The 20785-nt window shown below is 37.7% G+C and overlaps 1 protein-coding gene across 1 annotated transcript; it reads right to left on the reverse strand.

The window, feature by feature from the left end:
• Positions 1-720: 720 nt before the first annotated feature.
• Positions 721-17075, reverse strand: LOC145998460 (leucine-rich repeat-containing protein 51-like). The gene is made up of 3 exons (XM_083134872.1): positions 16732-17075; positions 4013-4227; positions 721-1166 (listed from the first exon to the last, which is right to left on the reverse strand). Exons 1-3 carry the CDS (start codon positions 16823-16825, stop codon positions 900-902), a joined length of 576 nt encoding a protein of 191 aa, XP_082990998.1. The 5' UTR covers positions 16826-17075; the 3' UTR covers positions 721-899.
• Positions 17076-20785: the final 3710 nt, after the last annotated feature.

The following is a 20785-nucleotide window of genomic DNA, read 5'->3' on the forward strand; positions in this document are numbered from 1 at the left end:
AACTAGGGTTGATTCAATAACCACTCTTTCAGATTCTCACTGATACCAATATCGTTCCTTGAAATCAAGAATTACATCAGAATATTAAGAATATTTGTCATTAAATACAAAATCCATTTTTTCCCATGAAAGTATCACGTGCCATTTTTAATTATTTTTTTAAAACTCTGATCCTTCAGAGACTTGTTCTGGGCTTCAATGTTACTTTGTACAGTGATCTGTATAATAAACAGACATTGTTTTAGACAACTGCCTAGGAGAATAATTCAATTGTAACAAAGGCTCCATCATATTCAGGTTAAGAAGAAAAAGGCTGAAGGAATAGGTGCTGTTAATAAGAAAGTGGTTTGTGTATTATTCTATTTGCGACTACCTGGGAGGATTATTTCTTGGTGGCCTATGCTCCACTTTGTCCACAGTTTAAGGGGTCAACTATAGAGAATAGTAAACCAAAAGATATCTCCCTCCACTGCTTACACTACACTGCTTTGACCCAACAAAGCAAGGTTGAAATTCTCCACTAAAAGTAAGTGTAGAACGTGATTCAACACTATGTACAGATCATTGTGCTCCTTTTTGTTTGTGAAAGGTGACCTCTGGTATTGGGAAGGAGTGTTCCTATAATAAATAGTGAATAAAATTAACAGCACAAAGCATAAGCCAGTAGTTTGCACCAAATTCGTAAATTAGGTTTAAAATAAGATCTACCTTGTTCTGGAAATAATTTATTAATAAACCATATTTTACAGTAGAACTTTACCTTTCACATTTCCATGTTTATGAACTTCTATTCATTTATATGCAACATATATCACAGATTTTTAGTACTCCATTACCCAAGACAAATGTTCAATGATCCCTTACATTCTTCAGAAGAGTTGCCGGTCAGTGCTTGAAGCTTAGTCAACAGTTAAGACTTTAAGTCTTGGTGGAGCTGGCCGTTCTCTCTCACTCGGTAAAATGCCTGAAAAGTCTAGAGACAGAATTTGTGGAAGCATCCTGATGACCCGCAGCCGATATTGAGGAATTTTGTACTCTATGGGATTTCCATGCAGAGTGAGAGACCGCAAAAGTGGCAGGTTCCTGATCTTGTTGACAGTGGCTAAGTCCTTTATGTAGTTTGCATGCAGGTAAAGAATTCTAAGATTGCGGAAGCGTGCTATTTCCTGAGAGAGAGAAAAGAGGTTTTTCTTAGACTGAATGGCTGATAAACTTTTCCAATTGTAGAAGCAAATACAGTCTCATCTCAATTTTTTAGATTTTATATTTTCTTGAAATACTCAGTGTCTTCATGGTCTCAATAGAGCAAAATGCTATAAAATTTTCCCGCATTTTAAATGTTGCACTTTGCTCTCCTGAGAAAATGGAAGTTCCACACTATTAAATATATGTATTTGATGAAAGAACAGGACACCATTTCAGTATTACCATATGACCAGGGCAGTCATAATTAAAATTTCCCTACTCTGAACCCTCGGAAGCCTGTTGGAAGCAACGAACTTTGGTGAGATGCTATGGAGATGTGAATGCTGATGAAAAAAAAAATAGTTTAAATTTTCACCTCCAGATGGAAATGTGGCATTGAAATAATAAGAAATTGGACATGCAAAATTTTAATTTTAGTTTGTCATTGAAGTGTTCAATATGCAGGCCATGAATTTGAATGACCCTTTGGATATTGTTCACTGTGCACCAGATTTTGCCATCACATTTCAAAGTTTTTTTTTTTTTTTTTTGTTTTTTTTAATCAGCATTCGCTTCCCCATGGTCTCTACCTCCTCTATACCAAGTTTCACCGCAATCCGATGCTTCAAATGGGCCCCAGAGGGCTCAGTGTAGGAGAACTTTTAGTATGATCACCTGATACGTTGAACCATAGACGGTACAGGGTCAACGAAGTTAGTAATAAGTTGTGTTTTATACAGCATATACTGAAATATGTACTTGTATGTTGAATTGTATCTTCTGCAAATATGCTGTATAAAGAAACAAAGTGCTGGAGTACTAATTGATAGGCATCTACTTCAAGGAGGGCCAAAAGGGCTAAGTAAAAATCAAAGAAGGTAAAGGAAGCACACCGGACAGTAGAAAAATTCAAAATTTTGTTTGTCTCTTTCTCCTCACACCGATGATGCTACGAAGTTAGCGAAAATTTTGAATTTTTCTACTGTCCGGTGAGCGTTTCATTTTACCTTCTTTGATTTATATATATATATATATATATATATATATTACTTCTTTAAAATTGTTATTACATTATACAAAGCATGAAATGACTTATAATATGAGGCTAACTAAACTAACTAACTAACTCTCTAGCCTTCTTAAACCCGAAGGTTCATGGCTGCAGCAACACAGGCCTTCCATCTTTCCCTATCTTGAGCAAGTTCTATATACTCTTTTCCATCCCTACCGATTTCCCTTAGGTCCATCTCAACGTTGTCCCTCCATCTTCGTCTTGGCCTTCCTACAGGTCTCTTACCATCAGGTTTCCCAACAAGAATCCTGTAAACTCCTCTTTCCTCTCCCATTCGTGCCACATGGCCTGCCCACCTAAGTCTTCTTGATTTAATTATTCTAATAATATCAGGACATGAATACAAATTATGTAGTTCTAAATTATGTAACCTTCTCCACTCACCTGTCTCCTCATCCCTTTTAGGTCCAAAGATTTTCCTAAGGATCTTATTTTCAAATGCTCTCAATTTATGTTCCTCTTTCAATGTAAGGGACCAAGTTTCACATCCATATAAAATTACTGTTTTGTATATTTTAACTTTTAGTTTCTTAGATATTAAACGAGAAGACAAAAGTTTATGAAGAGAGAAGTAACATGCATTTCCTGAATTAAGCCTACTTTTTATTTCCTCTCTTATATATATGAGGGCAAATCTAAAAGTCTTTGCCCCAATTTTTTTCAGCCAAAATAAAAACATGCAGAGAAATCAAAATATAGGAATTGTTCTATGTACTTTGCACTGTTTTTCCACATAGTCACCACAGCAGTTCGGGCATTTGTCGCATTGCACCACTAGTTTGGAGATGCTAGAATTTGGCTGCTTGATCGTGGAACCACTGCTGGACAGCGGTCTTCGCAAATGAACCTCTGTCCTGGCAGGTACTTCTTCAGTGAACCGAACACGTGGAAAAGGGAGGGGGGAGGTCTGGACTATACGGTGCATGCTCCAGAATCTTCCATTCGAATGACTGAAGTCTGTTGATGGTCCTGTTTCCCACATGAGGCCTGGTGTTATCATGGAGGATAACCACATTGTCCACATTGAGAATCCCTTTGCTTTTTAACCTGATGGCAGCTCGCAGACGTGAGAGTGTGCCACAATAGCTGTCAGTGTTGATGGCATCACCTCGTGGCATGAAATCCATCCGGAGTAGTCATCGGCGATCCCAGAAGATAGTGAGAAATGTTTTCCGTTGTGAGCGAGTTGCGAGGATGCTCCGACTGCTCATTGTCATGAAGGTCTTCTTGGCAATTTTCGAACTCTCTACACCACCACCGTATACTTCTCAAAGCGAGATACTTGTCCCCCATAGGTCGGCTGCAATTCCCTATGGATCTCGAGGCTTTCGTCTCTTGCTCCATGGAAAACGAATAACACTTCGCAGCTCATACGATGTGGACTACAGCAATCTTCGCAAACTGACAGCAGTGCCGGACGACGGAGCAGCCGAGAGTTAACGCTGGTCCATTTCAAGAAAAACCTATTGCATTGTATTTATATCTTGGTTTCTCAATCTCACTAATATTTCGGCTGATGGAAAGACTTCGATTTGCCATCGTATTATGTATGGAGCACACTACAATGGCTGGTCAACTGTGTTTGATGCTACTTAGGGAACATTTTACAGGGCTGTAATAAGATATGTTCTTCAAGGACTTGTGTCATCTGCAAAAAAACACAATTTTTATAACCGTGATTCCACTGCAACTTTCTTCTACCAGAATCAGTTCCATAATTTTATTATAACTCTCTATAGCTACAATCCCACTAACCTCGCTTATTTCAGTTATCATATTGAAAGAGAGATCTAGCCACCCAAGTCTGCATGGCTCTATTAGAAGTTTGTCAACAGCAGATTGCAAACCTGCCGTATTTTCAATCAGATTATTGCTGATCCATATGGAACGAGATTTGTATCTGCCATCAGCCCCACGGTTTGGCACACCATTCACACGAGTTGATCGTAGTTTCATGTCGAGTGAGACATCTGTAAAAAATGAAACTACCTGTAAAAATGCTCAAATTCATATTGATAGAGGTATTAAACGAAAAATGTAACATGTACACCATACAGCTTGAGCTCTTATTGACTGGGTATTTTCTGAGTAGGGACCAGTGCTCGAAGTGGGTAGGGACACAGGGGAGGGGTTTTCTATCCCCACAGTTAAGAAAATTTCCACTTCGAGCACTAGTTTGGACAGGCTGACTAAGGTGGTGCCTGCCCCTTGCACACCTCTCTGATTCATAATCGTTATGGTGCTTGAATAATAGGGGCTATTTGTTCAAGGCCGCGTCCGAATTCGTGACATACGTCGACCTTTGCATTGTAGAGGCAACGTTTATTGAATAGACGAATAAAACTCGCTTCTGCTTGGACATTTTATCGATAAAACCATATTTTGAAAAATGTAAAATGAGAACTTACATACATTTTTAATTAAAGTAGTAAATAGATGGAAAGCAAGATGATGTTTGGATGGCGTCTGCCTTTTGCTTACATATTGTGCTCCTGCTAGGTCGCGGTGGGTTGACGTTTCAACTGACACCGTGAGAAAAGTGTCAACTGTACTGCTCGAAAACCAGCTATAAATAGCAAAAGTGGAGAAACAACACAAAATCGCATAAATAGGTGAATGCCAATATGAGCCAAGGAAGCAGACGTTGCATTTGCCGATTCGGACACCGACAAAGTTAATCACAGATGGCGCAGGAGTTGAATGATCTGCTTCATTTTTGTTAGTCATATTTTGTATTATATGACCTTTGCAAGTTATGACCTGCCAATTCATTGGTGTAGTGATAGGCGTGTATCTGTACCCCCCTCCCGGGACAAATGTATAAAACCCATATGTACGCTAGTGTCCAGGGGTGCACACAGTCGGGATTGGTGGATTATGGTGCAGGCTGCGCCATCGAGATTTTATCTCTTCAAATAATATAAAATTCAACATTTACAGTGAGTGTAAAAAGTGTTTGGAGAGACAACAGGGGATCCGCTCAGGGTTGTGGGTGCAGGTAGGCGAGTGGAATGAAAACCACATTATTCTACCTCATATACTTGTTTATCTGATACAACAGGAAAATACAAAATATAAAAAAAAAACCATCTATAAACAATAATAATGAAAATGTCACATATTTTGAACACAAAAAGTCTTTGGATACTTTGCCATTCTTGTCCATATTTTCTGCAAAAAAACAAAAAAAAACATTTAATATTATGTTGTATTTCCTTTGGCACGAATCACTGCCTGGAGCCTGTCTCGTACTGATTTTACCATTTCTGCACTAATCTGAGGTGAAATGGCGTTCCATTCTTCCTGCAATACTAATTTTAGGTCGGATTTGTTTCTTTTTCTTATCTGTTTGTCTAATACACACCATAAATTTTCTATGGGGTTCAGATCTGGGGATTGAGGGGGGTGAAGTTGTTTTGGGGTGTTATACGATTATAACAGCCACAATTTTGTATTAAGGGCGGTATGCTTAGGATTGTTGTCCTGTTGAAACAAGTAATGATTACCCAAGTTCATTTGAGCCGCACTAGCGCTCAAATTATTCTTCAATATATCAATGTACATGTACTGGTCCATCGTCCTCTTCATGAAATGCAACTTGCCGACCCCGGCAGCACTCATACAACCCCATACTAAGAGTGAACCGCCACCGTGTTTGACAGTTGGGATTAAGTTTCGCAGCTCGAACTCTGTATTTGTTTGCCACCATACCATATGCCTACCATTGGACCCAAATAAGTTGAATTTGCTTTCGTCCGAAAAAATGACCTTGTTCCAGAAGTCTGCATCGTAATTGCAGTGATATAGGGCAAATTCGAGGTGCTTCTTTTCTGTTTATTGCACTAACCCAAAATTTCTTCCTTGCCACGCGTCCATGGTAAGCATTTTTGTTATAATTGTTCATGGACTGTTTATGTTTTGATATTTTTATTTCGTTGTTATGCCAAGAAAGAAATAATTTGAGGTAGAACCATTGCACATTTATCCCGCTCACCTACTATCATCCACAACGCCAAGAGGATCCATTATTAACGTAACTACAGCAGTGTCCAAACACTTTTTACACTCACTGTATATATTTTTCCAAAATACATGTCAATATTTTACACCTTAATATTTAATACATTAGATGAAGAAAACAAAGTGTTTAAGGCGAGGAGGGACAATTTCGCCTAGGTCTTTCTCGCTGGGGCAGCTGCTGATCACTGTTGCCAACTTCGCTCTTTTGGAGCCAGATCTGGCTCTTTCGTGCACTCGTTTGACTGTGAACTGTGGCACCCACCCTCTGCCCCACTATGATGCCACCACTGGCTCTGGCCCATAAATACCAACTTTTGCCATGAGTGTACATTTTGCACATGACGTGATATTCGTATAGCTATAGGCTACGTCACCCACCTCTTCTTTCCTCCCCATGTATTTTTATATATAGCGCTGTGGCTAAGATGAAGATGACAATTTTGTTATCCGGGAACCATTTATTTTCGAGTTTATATTAACATCATTGGATTATTGAGATGGGTGATGCCGCCAAATCTAGGCGGTGAAAACTAAGAATAAATTGCCATCACTTTAAAGCTAACGGTAATAGCAGCACCCCCACCTCTCTGACAACTAAAATTACCCTAGTAGGCACTTTATGCAGCCTTCGTTAATCTAGCTCCTTGAAAGTCCTCTTTAGCTATATTAATGGTGAAATTTAGCTATTATGCACATCAGGGTTGGCAACACTGCCAGGATGACCGTAGGAGGCAAGGAGAAATGCACTAGGCTTATGGGACAATTATTTTATTTGTTCTCTCGGGAATATCAAACATCCGATGACGTAGAAAAGTACACGTTGAACTATGTCATAGTAGTAGGAAAAGTCGAAACTCCCATTTGATGAGCCGTAACTTGAAGTTGAAGTTGATGTCCCATAAGGAATACATGGGATTCGGTAAATACTAATTCATCATATTTTTCAAAAATCGTATAAGGCTTAATAATCAACTTAGGAAACCGTTTCCACTTGCCACATGGGGAGAAATTCATACTCTTCATTTCTGGCGGAGATCTTTTTAGTAGCATTGCTCATTCCGACGACATTGGAATAAATGCATGCCTGGTGCGCAATTGTCCCTCTTCGCCTTAAGGCTATTATCGAAGGGAGAGAATTATGAATTAAACGCTGGGGGAGAGGGGATACTATCCAACTCTAGGTCTTAGATTATGGCAGGTATTTTAGTTAGAGGGGGATTGAGCATTAAATTGAGGGGGGATATTCAGTTCTTGTGTATTACTATTGCCTTAGACTGTTGCGGAAATTCTGGTGTGGAGACAGAATTAATTTTTTTAGGAGGCAATGTCCACTCTTCAATATCAACAGTAAGTCTAATATTGGTATGGAAATTTTGGTGGTATTATTGAGTATTAAATTTAAAGGGAGAGATAGGAAGCTCTCGATAAAGTGTTAAATCTTAGATTGTCAAGGGATTTCTGTAGTGGAGAGAGAGTTCGCTTCAAACATTAAATTTTTAGACTGTATTTAACGATATGGTATCGACACGTTTTCGACCCTGAACGGGCAAAAGAGAAGCTGGAAAAGACTAAATATCTCGAGATCCTAAGAAAGTATTGACAACCCATTAAATTAATATTCTTGAAAGCCTGCAAAGAAATGGATGTAAAACTTTTGTTGCTCGCAATATTGTGTTCCGGGAATGCATGTTTTGGTGTTTTACTGAGGTGAATGTGAACTTTACTGCATTACAAGACAAGCGATATTCTCGATATTCATTAATAACATCACTTCTTAAAAGATAATGCTTAGTGTTGGTAAAGCAGGTGCATCATTTGGAACAAAAAATAAAGAATCCGCATTTCTAACTTCTTGTCGCAGAAAAATTTTACTTTAACAAGTTAAATTTGCACTGAAGATAAAATTCACGTAATTATTGCCATGGGTTACTAAAATAATTGTATTTAACAAGAAAATGGCGGGGAGGGGAGTTCTTTGAAAGAGGAGCCTTTACTTATTATATTCTCGCCCTGAGCTTAAGAATTTCTAGCTAGGATTCTGTTATGTCTCTCGCCGGCTCCCGTGACGGAGTGTTTGAGTGTGTCGTCCATTCATCAATTTCATCATGTCATCATTCATCCCCATCTGCACAAATTAGCCAAAAGTGGCACAAAAAGCGAAGTAAAATAAAATAAAGCAAAACAAAGCAATGTGTAATGTCTCGTGAAACAATATTTTGAGTCTGGTCATGCAGCTGGAGCAGGGGTGCCCATCCCCCCAAGGCCAATGGCGCAATCCCTCCCAAAATCCAATGAAGCAACCCCCCCCCCCAAGTTCATGTTATAATCCTCATAAAGTATTTAATTAGGACAGTGTTTACAAATCTTTTTTTTATATATATATACTGAACAATACACTTGATACTCCCCATCCTGAGTTATTCATTTTCATCTAACATGTCACTATTACTTCAAATACTGTGTAGTGCAAAGTGGAGACTCGATGATCTGTTTTGCGCCTAGTATGAGCAAGATTTACCATTAATCAGGGGATAGATGAATTGCCACATCAAACTACATGGTATGGATATAAAGATAACTCTAACATATTTAACGTCATAAAATGCATTATGATTTTTAATCTGCTTAAATTTATATGTAATAATAATGTGCGAGCTCTGTTAAGACAAAATATACTGCATATTTGGATATACAATAGGTAATTATAATTCTATGAATTTTAGTAAAGACATGTATTGACTTTTTACTATTTATTTCTTGTGCTTATTCATTAAGAGATGTATATGAACAAAATGTACAATTGTTTTCCTATTAAGAACTAAAAACTTAATATTTTGTAGAAAGAAACCAATTAATCGTATTTACTCATTGAAAAAGAATATCATAAGTAGAACGTTTGTGCCGTTTTCAAATTAATGTTTGTTTACAAGACAGCATAGATACTAAAACAAACTTTAGTATGAAGATCTTAAAAGAAGCTTTTGTCTCTTAATACTGAACCTTGCAAATTTATCTATTATTTCATCATTTGGAATTTGTGCACTATACAAAACAAGCAAACTTGACAGTCATGAATCCCCCAAACTGGAACGCAACCTACTTTTAATAACCTTTAATCGAATATCACCCCAAGACCGTGGATTCTTTCATTGCCTCCCCAAAATCGTTCATCATAATCGTCCCCAAATAGTTTGGATGAATAAGTAATAATTGATGTTTATTTGAATACAATACCATGTTAAACTGTCCATATATTTTTAATAGTTAAGTTTTCGAAATAACGGAAAGCTGGCATATTGATTCGTTAAGTGTAATAAGTTAAATGTCCTCCTCCCTAGTCGAGCGGGTTAAGGCGTTCACTCGTCTTGAGATCGTGCGCTGCGGGACGGCGTAGGTTCGAATCCGGCTCTGGTCGGAACTTATTCGGCCTACGTATAGGGCCGGTGGCAACCCACCATCGTGAGGAAATTGGGAAGCTCCGAGCGAGTGAGCGTAACCCGATCGAGAAGACCTGCAACGGCTGGGGGCTCGTCGGGCTGATCCCCCGACACTCCAATACTGGTCTAAGATCTCCACGCTACAACAGGTGACGGAGGAACAGTGTGGGAGGGAGACCAGCAGTCGGTAGGTAAGCCAAGGCCCTCACGGGCTGTAGAGCTATGGGTTGTTATTATTATTATTAAGTTAAATTATATAAATATACATTTAAACAGTGTTTGTGATGGAGAATAAGATTTCTAAGGTTTATAAAACCTACAAGTTGATTGATTGATTTGCTTTATTTTACTTCGCTTTTTGTGCCACGTTTGGCTAATTTGCGAAGAGGGGGATGAGTGATGATATGATGAATTCACTAACATCCATGCCCAGGCCGGGATTCGAACCCGGGACTCCTGGCATCGTAGCGCGATGTGCTAACCACTCTTTTTAATAATAATAATAATAATAATATATAAAAAAATACCCCTAAGCCAGCGGTGGCCAACCTCTTTTGGTTTGAGGGCTAATTTACATTTAAAGAATCACTGGCGGTCTACTTATCTTATTAGACCTAACAACGAGAGCCTAAAAAAGGAAAACAAAGGGCTAATACCATAAAATTGACATTGATTATTTAATTTTATTTTATGTATTTATTTATTTATTTATTTACTTATTTATTTATTAAATAAGTTTTGGCTTCAGTACTGTGGGCCTGGCACCTGTTTTAGGTCGCATCTCCCCAGTTCATCATTAGCATCTTTTCATTATTTTAATGAGAAGGTAAAAAAAAATTATATTTATATAAACATAATTACTACAATTTTATTCTTTCATAAACACTCATTTTAACAAAGGTATTTCACTTCTTGCTGGGCATCAGTAAAAAAATTACACAACTATTTTGTACTTTCGATCGCCCGTTGTTCAGTTGTTTAATAACGAATTGTTAGTTACTCCGAACAGAGAAGACAAAGAACAGTGGCGGCGATTAGGGGGCAGTTGCCCCCTCCCACTTTTCGTCACTTCTGCTCCTGCACCATGCTAAACCTTATGTATCAAGTGAAAGCAAACTGTTCGTCCCCCCTAGTTTTGGAACTCAATCGCCGCCACTTGCAAAGAATATTTACATTTTTTTATGGTTAATTATTATGTGATTCAACAAAGAAAGAAATTAGCTGTTACAACAAAGCTCTTTTCCTGATACAACAGTTGAAAATACAGAGAGGCAAGTAATAAAATGTTTTGTGACTATGCATAATAAACTCCGTATAATATGACAGAGCACCGCGGGCTAATTAATACCTCTCGCGGCTTGCCGGTCGACGCGTTGGCCACCCCTGCCCTAAGCGGTAGTATCCCCCGTTTTTCACCTTTTTTCTCACATTTTAATTTCTCGTTATTTTTCAATTTTCAGTTTTTCTCATTTGAACAAACACAAATACCCATGCCTTACCCGGGACTCGAACCCGGAACCCCTGGCGTCGACCACTTCGCCACGGGGGGTCGGCACCCACAATTTGAGTATTTATGGCGAGAATTTAATACGGTTCCTCCTTCAAAGAACTCGCCCCCTCTGCTTAGGGTAAATATAATTATTTTAGTAATCCATAGCAATAATTACGTAGATTATATTTTCAGTGCAAATGTCACTTGTTAAAGTAAAATTGTCCTGCGACAAGATGTTGGAAATGCGAAGGAATTTGAATTTTTTTATTTTTCTGTTTTATCGGGTAACGTGCAAGGTGTTACTGTATGAATTACACTTAGTACAACATACAAGGAATCAATACTACAATAATACTGCTAATAGAAGTACATTATCCAAATGATGCACCTGCTTTAAATTGAGCAGAATACCAACACTATAAGCATTATATATTTTAAGAAGTGATGTTATGAATCAACATCGAGAAAGTAGTTCATATCTTGTAATGCATCTATAGTATAAAACTTTAGTAAAATGCGTAATTTTTACATCCATTTCTGTAATGTATTTCAAGGATATTAATTTAATGGGGTGTCAATACTTTCTTATGACCCCTCGATATTTATTCTTTTCCAGCTTCTCTTTTCGCACGTTCGGCGCCAAAAACGTGTGGATACCATATCGCTAATTATAATTCCCTAAATATAATATTCGAACTCTCCCCTCTACAGAAATCCATTGACAGTCTAAGATTTAACACTTTATTGATTGATTGATTGAGTTGGTGTTTAAGTCCACTTTATGCACAGTAAGGCTAATCGGGACTGGAACTACAGTTTAAAGTGGGATTCGAACCACTGTGCCATGTGCCTCCAAATGGTATCTATCGAACCCGGGACTGCTTGATTACAGAGCGATTAACACTTTATCAAGAGCTTCATACTCCCTCCTTAAATTTAATACTCAATCCTCCCACCAAAATTTCCGTGCCAATTTTAGACTTACTGTTTATGTTGAAGAGTGGATGTTGCCTCCTCCAAAACAAGTAATTCTCAGTCACCATAATTTTCGCAACAGTCTAGAGAATAATAATATACAAGAATTGGGTACACCTCAATTTAACGCTCAATCCCCCTAACTAAAATACCCTCTATAATCTAAGACTTAACACTGATATTCAAGAGTTGGATAGTATCCCCCCAAACGTTTAATCCTCAATTCCCCCCCAAAAATCCACGTGTCAATATGTAAGAGTTGGATATTTCCCTCCAACCCCCCCCCTCCCGATAATATATATTAACCTTTACGATTCCCTTGAAAGTCTACAAATTGCTATTTATATAGCAGCAATGGTAACTTGTGTCCAATGCTATGTTGTTTACCTCAAATTTTCATCATAACCCCCCCCCCCCAAATTGGGTAGACTCAACGGGTGTTCACAAACCCCCTGGCCCTAAGTACTTCCTTTTCTTCATCTAATGGATTAAATGGTGCAGTTAAGGTGTAAAAGTTTTAGATATATATAAATGTTGAATTTTATGTTATTTAAAAGGGGAGAAAATCCCTCCAAAAAATCTCAATGGCGCAGTCTGCACCATAATCCCCTCCCCCCCTGTGGTCATCCCTGGGCTGGAGCATGTTATTTGTTTTGCCAAGGTTGAATTTTCTATCTTTATCTAAAGTTGTGTAACAATTTGTTTTAAATACTCAAATTCTGAGTTTTATAAACCCACTCACAAAAAAGCGTATTTATGCATATTTACATAATTTAATTTACTACATTTAACCAATTAATGTGCTAGTTCTATTTTTTTTAAATCGAACAATTAAAAAAAATGGACAGTTTAACATGGTATTTCATTCACATAGAAATCAATTATTTATTACATGTTCATCCAAACTATTTTGGGAGGATTATAATGAACGATTTTAGGGGCGGTCTTGAGTGATGCCCTGTCGTAATTAAATACTTCGTGAGGATTACGATATGGTTTGAGGGCGCGAATGATCTGATCTGAGGGGCACCCCTGCTAATGTCAACGGTGTACCTATAACAACAATGAATTAAAACATTTTTCCCCCCGCATGTTTTCGAAATCTAAGTTTTCCCTAAGTGCCACATAACGAGTGAAATACTTGGAGATTCTGTTACGGAAAGTATACACACAACATCCGCTCTAGTAGAATTCTATTAAGTGGTGTGTTCCCAATTATTTAGTCAATTTGTTAAATTTTGGCAGTGAACTGTTAGCCATAGTATAGCGGTTTATACAAGGTGTACTAAATCACAATCCAAATAGCACGTCACATCCTTGACCTGGAATAAATTGTTTCCAGTTCAGCGCTAATTTAAAATGCTCTCTCAGTGGAACGGCTTATGTCTGTTGCATATGTCTTTGTGCCAATGCTCCGTAGAGTAACGCTTGGTTTATTAGTAAAACACTCAACTTGTTCTTCAAATACAGGTGAAGTTTTATTGCCCATCATCGCATGGCTACCTCATGCATTTACAGTTTGGTTTGGATTGGACTGATTTAGAATGAGGAAAGAATGCAAATTCATGCACAACGTCACTAGCAAGTCTAGCCTGCTTCCATAGGAAAACGTTCGTCTTCAGAGTCTCACGACCAATTTTAATTTTTTTCTTTCGATTTAGTTACATGAATTAAACCATATCCGCTCATCAGCGCTCCAAGAGGGTAGGGGTAGGAGTCGCGTCAAGTCAACTCATCCTTGGAAATCAATATCGTTTGTTTCAAATAAACAACAAAAGCAAAAATATATTAGTTTGAGCGCTAACAGAAAAAAAATACGTTAACTTGTGTTCCACAGGGAAAATAATTACCTCGAAAAATTTAGTAAAATATAGGAATCTGGTCTGGTCAGACCTCCAAATTTCCATGCTGGATATCGAGTAGAAGAGTGTGTTCTCAAGAATGTACGTAATAATAATAATAATAATGATTATGATGATTATAATAATTATTGTCCTTCCTACAAAAAAATATGGCGGTGTCCATATATGCATATATATATATAAGCAACATAGGCCTAAAAAGAATATTGATTTGAAAAAACAAACTATAACGTAAGTTTAACTTCAAAATCTTGGAGATTAACAATATCCCTCGCCCCATAAACATATCTTCATGTCAGCGAGTCTATGGCGTTCAGATATTTTTCTTTAGTCTTTGAGTGCCTCTTTATACCTTCGTTTGTTTTATCAGTTAAACCTTCAAGGAAAGAACTAATTAACCGCGGTAAAGCACTAAATTACCCCTGCTATCTGCCAACCCTTTGATAATTTATATTCATACGTTAGCTTATCATGAAGTGTTTATATATGTGTGTGTGTGTGTGTGTGTGTATGTGTGTGTAGTGGTGGTGATTAGGGGGCGTTCCCCGCACTTTTTGCCCCTTTTGCCCCCGCTTATAGTCTCTTAATGCTAAACCTTGTCTGCCAAGAGAAAGTAAACTGTTCTTGCCGCCAGTGTTGGCACCCAATCGCTGCTACTATGTGTGTGTGTGTTTTTTTATGGCTTGGCGTGAGAAAGGGTTGTTCTGTTCCTCTTATCATAAGCGAGGAAACATTTTTTTCCTTATAAAAGACACACGGTACGATATCATCGTTCGTAGGTGAAAGTGTAATAATTATGTAATAATTGATGTGTAATACGTTATCGTGTTCCATAGAAAAGCGGAAAGTTTCGCTCCCGTCCGTCTTCCACCTGTAACTTTCTGGCTCAGAATTATAACTGCGTAATAGCAATTCGGTAACAGTGTACGCTTTTCACACGAATGCTTGTAAATGCTGTGTGCACAACTACGGACCTTTCTGTACATGTGTATAGTCGTTCAAGATGTATTCGTATTTTTGTTATTTTACTTCGCTTTTCTTCGACCTTTGGCTAATCGCGACGATGAGGATGAATGATTATTTTTTTATTTGTTGTTTTAAGTTCACTTTATGCACAGTAAGGCTAATCGGGACTGGACCTACCGTTTAAAGTGGGTTCCGAACCACTTGTGCCTCCACAGGGTATCGAACCCGGGACCCCTTGATTACAAATAGTGTTGCCCACGGGACGAGACGGGACAAGCTTTTAAAAATTCGAGACGAGACGAGAGTGACCATGTGTCATAAGACAAACAAATATTTTCGAGACGAGACAGCATTTCCACGAGACTCCACGAGACGAGACAGGCCAAAGTCTCGTCTCGTGGGCAACACTAATTACAAAGCGAATGGATCAATGATGATTAGATGAAACTGATGTAACTCTGTAAATAACACCCATACCCACGCCAGGACTCGAACCTGGTAACGTCGCCGACCACCGATCCGGTTCCGGGCCTCACTTATCGCACCAAACTCCAACACTTTCTTGGTCAAGCGCCGTATTTTGTCTGTTTTCCGAAGACAATTTCCATCCCCAGAACTTTTGTGAGAGATATATTTTTTTTCTCGATACAGGGGTTAGAAAATTAAAGCATTCTTCCGGGATGAAGCAACAGACTGAGATAATTCATGGGCGGACAGTTCCAACTTCAGTTGAAGTACTCGTTGCTACGGCCAAGCAAAAACTTAGAAAGCTTCATAGCTTAAGTGAGTTGGCTAATTGCTTGCCTCTATAGATATTAAAATTATATTGTATGAAAATGTTGTGCAGCAAAGTACATAAATTTAATAATTTATTAATTCATTCTTTTATATAGGCCCAAAAAATTATTCTTCAAAGCAGACGAAAGAAGTCTAACTGACCTTCAATCGAAGTTTATTTTATGAGTATTTCATGCTCAGATAGGCTAATCGAGACTGGACCTACAGTTTAATGTGGGACCTCGAATCACAGCCCTCCACCGTGTATCGAACCCGTGACACCATCGGGAAGTCTCTAACTACATTTTCCTCTCGTTCAGAGTTGCTAACTTGCTATAGTTATGAGGGTTCAGCCTCCTCCGAAAAGCTCCTGGGCCTGTTGAAGGCTCATAAGCGCTAGTTCATTGAACACTTTTTCACTTTACAAGTGAACTAGACTTAAATTTATGGACAAGGCCGACGCATATGTACAATTCTGGAACTCAGGTTCTAATATTTTAAAGCCAAAATGTGTCATATTTGTGATTTACGTTGGCTTTATTTAATGATCCCTTTTGTGAGAACTCACCATTAATTTTCAGGTGTTTGTATGGGAATATACTGCATAGATTTGCAGTACAGGATAGATTAACGGTTTCCCCTATTTAAATATTATTCTATCCCCTTCAATGTAAATTTGTCAGTGCTGCCTTGTCATTGATGTGATAAATTTTATTGTGATGTAGGCCTATCGAGATTGAATGAAAAATGTAGCATTCAAGTGATACAGGTCCCGGGTTCGAATCCCGGTCGGGTATGGTTGTTTGTGAATGTCCATTTTCATCCATTTCATCATTTCATCACTCATCCCCATCTTCGCAAATTAGCCAAGAGGCACAAAACGCGAAGTAAAATAAACTAAATCAATCAATCAATCAATCAAGTGATACAAAGTTGAAAACTCACCTTTGAGACTGAGAATGTCCTTGAAGGTGAGGTCCAGCGGCCGACCGTAATCGATTTGCTCGTGTTCTTCTCTCTTGGAGAGTCCGGGAGTCATTCTCTTGTCAGTCTCTGTGAGACTGCAAAAGTTCCACCAGCAATGGAAACAATTAGAACACACTTCATTGTTGAAACAAAAGTCAACAGTCTATCTGAAGAGATTTTTTCACTTTTGAGTAATCTTCGCGCTTGGGCACTGCAGGTGAGAGCGCATCAATTTAACGAAAAATCAACCACTCTGCTATATAAAAAAATGGTTCATTTATTCCCGCTGAATCTTGTTTACCTCTATTCCTGTTTGGCATAAGTTCTCACTAAGAAAAGAAAGGAAATATTATTTTTTTAAAAAAATATAGTAAACGTTATTTTACTCAATATTTTCTAAATTTATTTCTATTCACTAACTTTGACAACTTATATACCACCATATTTTAAAAGCAGTATGCAATGTGCATCGAAAATTTATATGAAATTATATTTATTGGAAGGAAGTCCACACTAATGAAGACCTTGATTGATTTGGTGTTAATTATAGCATTCCTGACCTAACTGTCGAATCTGTGTGCCACAGTGAACATTAGTTTAAGTGGCACACTCGTATGCAAGATTAAAATACTGCTGGATTTTTACAAATTAAAAAGAAGTTATCTCTAGCTTTTCAACTATTAATTATATAAATCAAGCAAGCTTACCTGATTGATTGTGTGAAAGAGCATAGCATAAAAAGTTAAGCAAAGGAAATGACCTTATCAGAAAATGCTACTTAGCCAAACTTAACCGAAAAGAAACCAATTTTGTATAATACTTGCTGAATGGTACTCATAAATAGCATTCTCTTGCAGTAATTCAGGTATTTGAGTTTCATTAATAATACTAGTTATAGTGAAAGCACTCTTGAAAGTCAACGATTCCAGGCTTCGCTCGATAAATGCAATTATGAGATTTAATGAACGCACGTTTATACATTTTAAAAACTTTTCACGTTACAATTCTTATTTAGGCGTAAAATTATGTAATGCTATCAAACTTTAAAAAAAAGCACTTACTTTACTAATTCCAATCAAGAACGAAAATTAACACAAAAGGCTAATTCAAACTTCGGAAAGATAATGAAGTCACAATAAACAAATCGCTACGTCAATCAATAGAACGCTCATGATGAGATATAAAAGCCAATGTTATTAGAAGTATAAAAGCCATCATCATCGTTTGTATTTATTGGACTTTTAGTTTTACATTTGGCTCTTTCTGCCCAGAATATATTTTGAATACATAAACGATTACACTTTTAGTTGCATAACTCAGCACTAAATTCAAATGCATTCAAAAATAAAATATTTATATACACACTTACCCATTCATATGCGTGCATCCATTTAAAAAAATCCAATTCCCTTTTTACAATTTTTAATGCAAGTACGTACAGTCATGGACATTTCTGAGCTGTAACGATTCCATTGAAAGTTAATGGGATTGTTACAATCCAGAAGTGTCCGTGACTATACAGTGGAATACGTGAGTATCACCATGCAAATTGTCCATCACCATGTTCGTGCACTTTAGTTGTCCCAATAAGAGCTTCAAGAATTAAAAGAAAACTCATAACAAGCTGTTGACAGCTCCTGCATCAGGATACATAAAAATCCATCGCTTAAAAATACATAGGATGTAAGAGAAAAATTAATGAAAATAGTGATGGACAATTTGCACGGTAATACTCATAGATCCCACTGTACAATGTATTGTACATCCAATATGAATATCTGTTGTGTACAATAATTAAACCAAATTTATTTTAAGAGGTTCATTAATTTTGATAATACTTTGTGTAAAATTTCTCGTTTCGCTACATATAGGTATGGGATATTCCAAAATAATGTACAGACCTCCAGGTACGTGCCGAACGCAGTAAAAGGAGGCAAGACATGCTCCCCCCTATTTTACGAAATTCCTAGGCACATTACTGATATCTGACTGAGAAAAAGGAATGATGTTTGGAGTTGTATAAGTCAGATAGGTATTAGAATCATTAATAGTGCTAAAATAATATGCTTGTTCCGTTTAATAATACTCAAATCAAAGGATGGAAATGAACTTGCAATCGTCTCCAGGCTTCGGGGTCTAGGTTTATGGTTTCTTCGAAATACAGTTCATACCGTGAACAATAGTTCTTCTTATCATGTTGGGAACAAGATGACCTTCGTCTTTGTTATTATTGTATGCATTAGCAAAACAACATTTACGAGTGTCTCCATACAGTGAGCGAATTCTGCATGTACATTTCTGAACTTTGTTCTCTACTAGCTGTATCCTACGTCATTTGATTTCGTGTGTATTACGTATTTAAACGGAGTGCGTGATCGGAGAAGCGCAAGCTTTTCTTTCTTCTTTTTGTTAAAAAAATAAAAAAGAAAAACATTATTCTTATTTATTTACTTTTGACTATGACGATGTTACTGTTGGATTGTACAGTGGGATCCATGAGTATTACCGTGCAAATTGTCCATCACCATGTTCCTGCACTTTATTTGACCCAATAAGAACTTCAGGAATTTAAAGAAAACTCAAAACAAGCTGTTGACAACTTCTGCACCAGCATACATAAGAATGCATCACTTAAAAACACATAGGATGTAAGAAAAAAATTAATAAAAATAGTCATGGACAATTTGCAGGGTAATACTCATGGATCCCACTGTACTAAAGGCTACCAAGTATTTTGTTTATCAGATAGCCTAACTAAACGCCTTTTGTTAAAACAAATATTTTGTGTTCCGTGTAGCCTTCGAAAAAATTAAAGTTTGTCCTGAATTTATGCAACTACGCAGAATTGGATTATGTTGGTAATTAGTCTCATCTCATCTGGGCGGTCTGGTTTCGTTTTCGTCTCTATTTTCGCAAGATCGTCTCGGTACCATTTCTTCCAAGGAGACAATGCCTCCACCAGGTGAAGGCACATAGTAGTGATTCAGATCTCTCTTTATTGGGGAAAGGGGGGAGGTATTGACTTTAAAGCCTGGATCACACGAGCCTAGATTTCCTGCTGGTTTTCCAGTTGGGCTTGGACTAGTTGTGTGGTACTGGCCCATTTGCTAGTTTTCGCCTCACACGATACTTGATACCGTACTTGTCGGGAAACTTTATCTTTCCAAACTCACAGATTATCTTCATATGACCAAACTTTGCTCTGGTTGCCTGTTCTACAGAATCTAGCAGAGAAAACCAGTTGCAATTAGAGCACGGTCTAATAGTCAAAGACAGTGAAGCAGTCAGCCAGGCAGCCATCATTTCCGGTCAGGTGGCCAGTCCAGCACCAACCAGGGCATTCCTACTGAAAATCCAGTTCCGTGTGATTCGGCCTTTAGTCTCTCATTCATCAGTGTGCAACAATGGAAGGAAACAGTTTTGTTCTCTTGTTAAATCTATGTGTATTGTTTTATCCAAGTTTAATGAATAATTTTTAATCAGATATATCTGTATCTTAAAGTTTACAAGTGTTATGTTATTTATTAATACAGAGCATGCAATTAGTGGAAGTTAAGTACCATGGTAACAAAACTAATAATAGTAATAATAATATTGTCAGTCCAAGACAAAGGTTAGCCTAGGGGTTCAAATTTTATAAATCTCTCCCTGCTGCTTTGACCCCTTCATACATCGACTTCTTGCCATCAGTCGTATTGGGAAATGAGAGCGTTTGCAATAGAAACATTATTCCTCACGGGTGCTTTCAGACGTATTGTCCGCGCTATTCAGTAGCGCATGTACACTGTGCAGCATCCTACTATGCACACGACATGACCAGGCGAGTTCTTTTAGTTCTTCCGTTTCTCCTTCGAGAACGATAGAAAGAACATGGATTAGAAATATTGATTGAATTAGTTACTTTACTTCGCTTTTCTCCCACTTTTGGCTAATCGCGAATATGAGGATGAATGCTGATAAGATGAAATGAAGACCATCTCATTGTATGTGTGGTCGTTTTTCTTTTACGTAGACTTGCATTACTTATGAAGAA

This window comes from Lepisma saccharinum, chromosome 14 (genome assembly GCF_977018435.1).
Source record: "Lepisma saccharinum chromosome 14, izLepSacc3.1, whole genome shotgun sequence".
Taxonomy (NCBI): Eukaryota; Metazoa; Arthropoda; class Insecta; order Zygentoma; family Lepismatidae; genus Lepisma; species Lepisma saccharinum.

What these genes read in the sequence shown, in the direction of transcription:
- LOC145998460 (XM_083134872.1), bottom strand. Translation starts at nt 16,825, where the DNA reads ATGACTCCCGGACTCTCCAAGAGAGAAGAACACGAGCAAATCGATTAC. An exon ending in GGACATTCTCAGTCTCAAAG is followed by an intron (nt 4,228 to 16,731) that starts GTGAGTTTTCAA and finishes CATTTTTTACAG; the next exon opens with ATGTCTCACTCGACATGAAA. An exon ending in TGATAACTGAAATAAGCGAG is followed by an intron (nt 1,167 to 4,012) that starts GTTAGTGGGATT and finishes TCTCTCTCTCAG; the next exon opens with GAAATAGCACGCTTCCGCAA.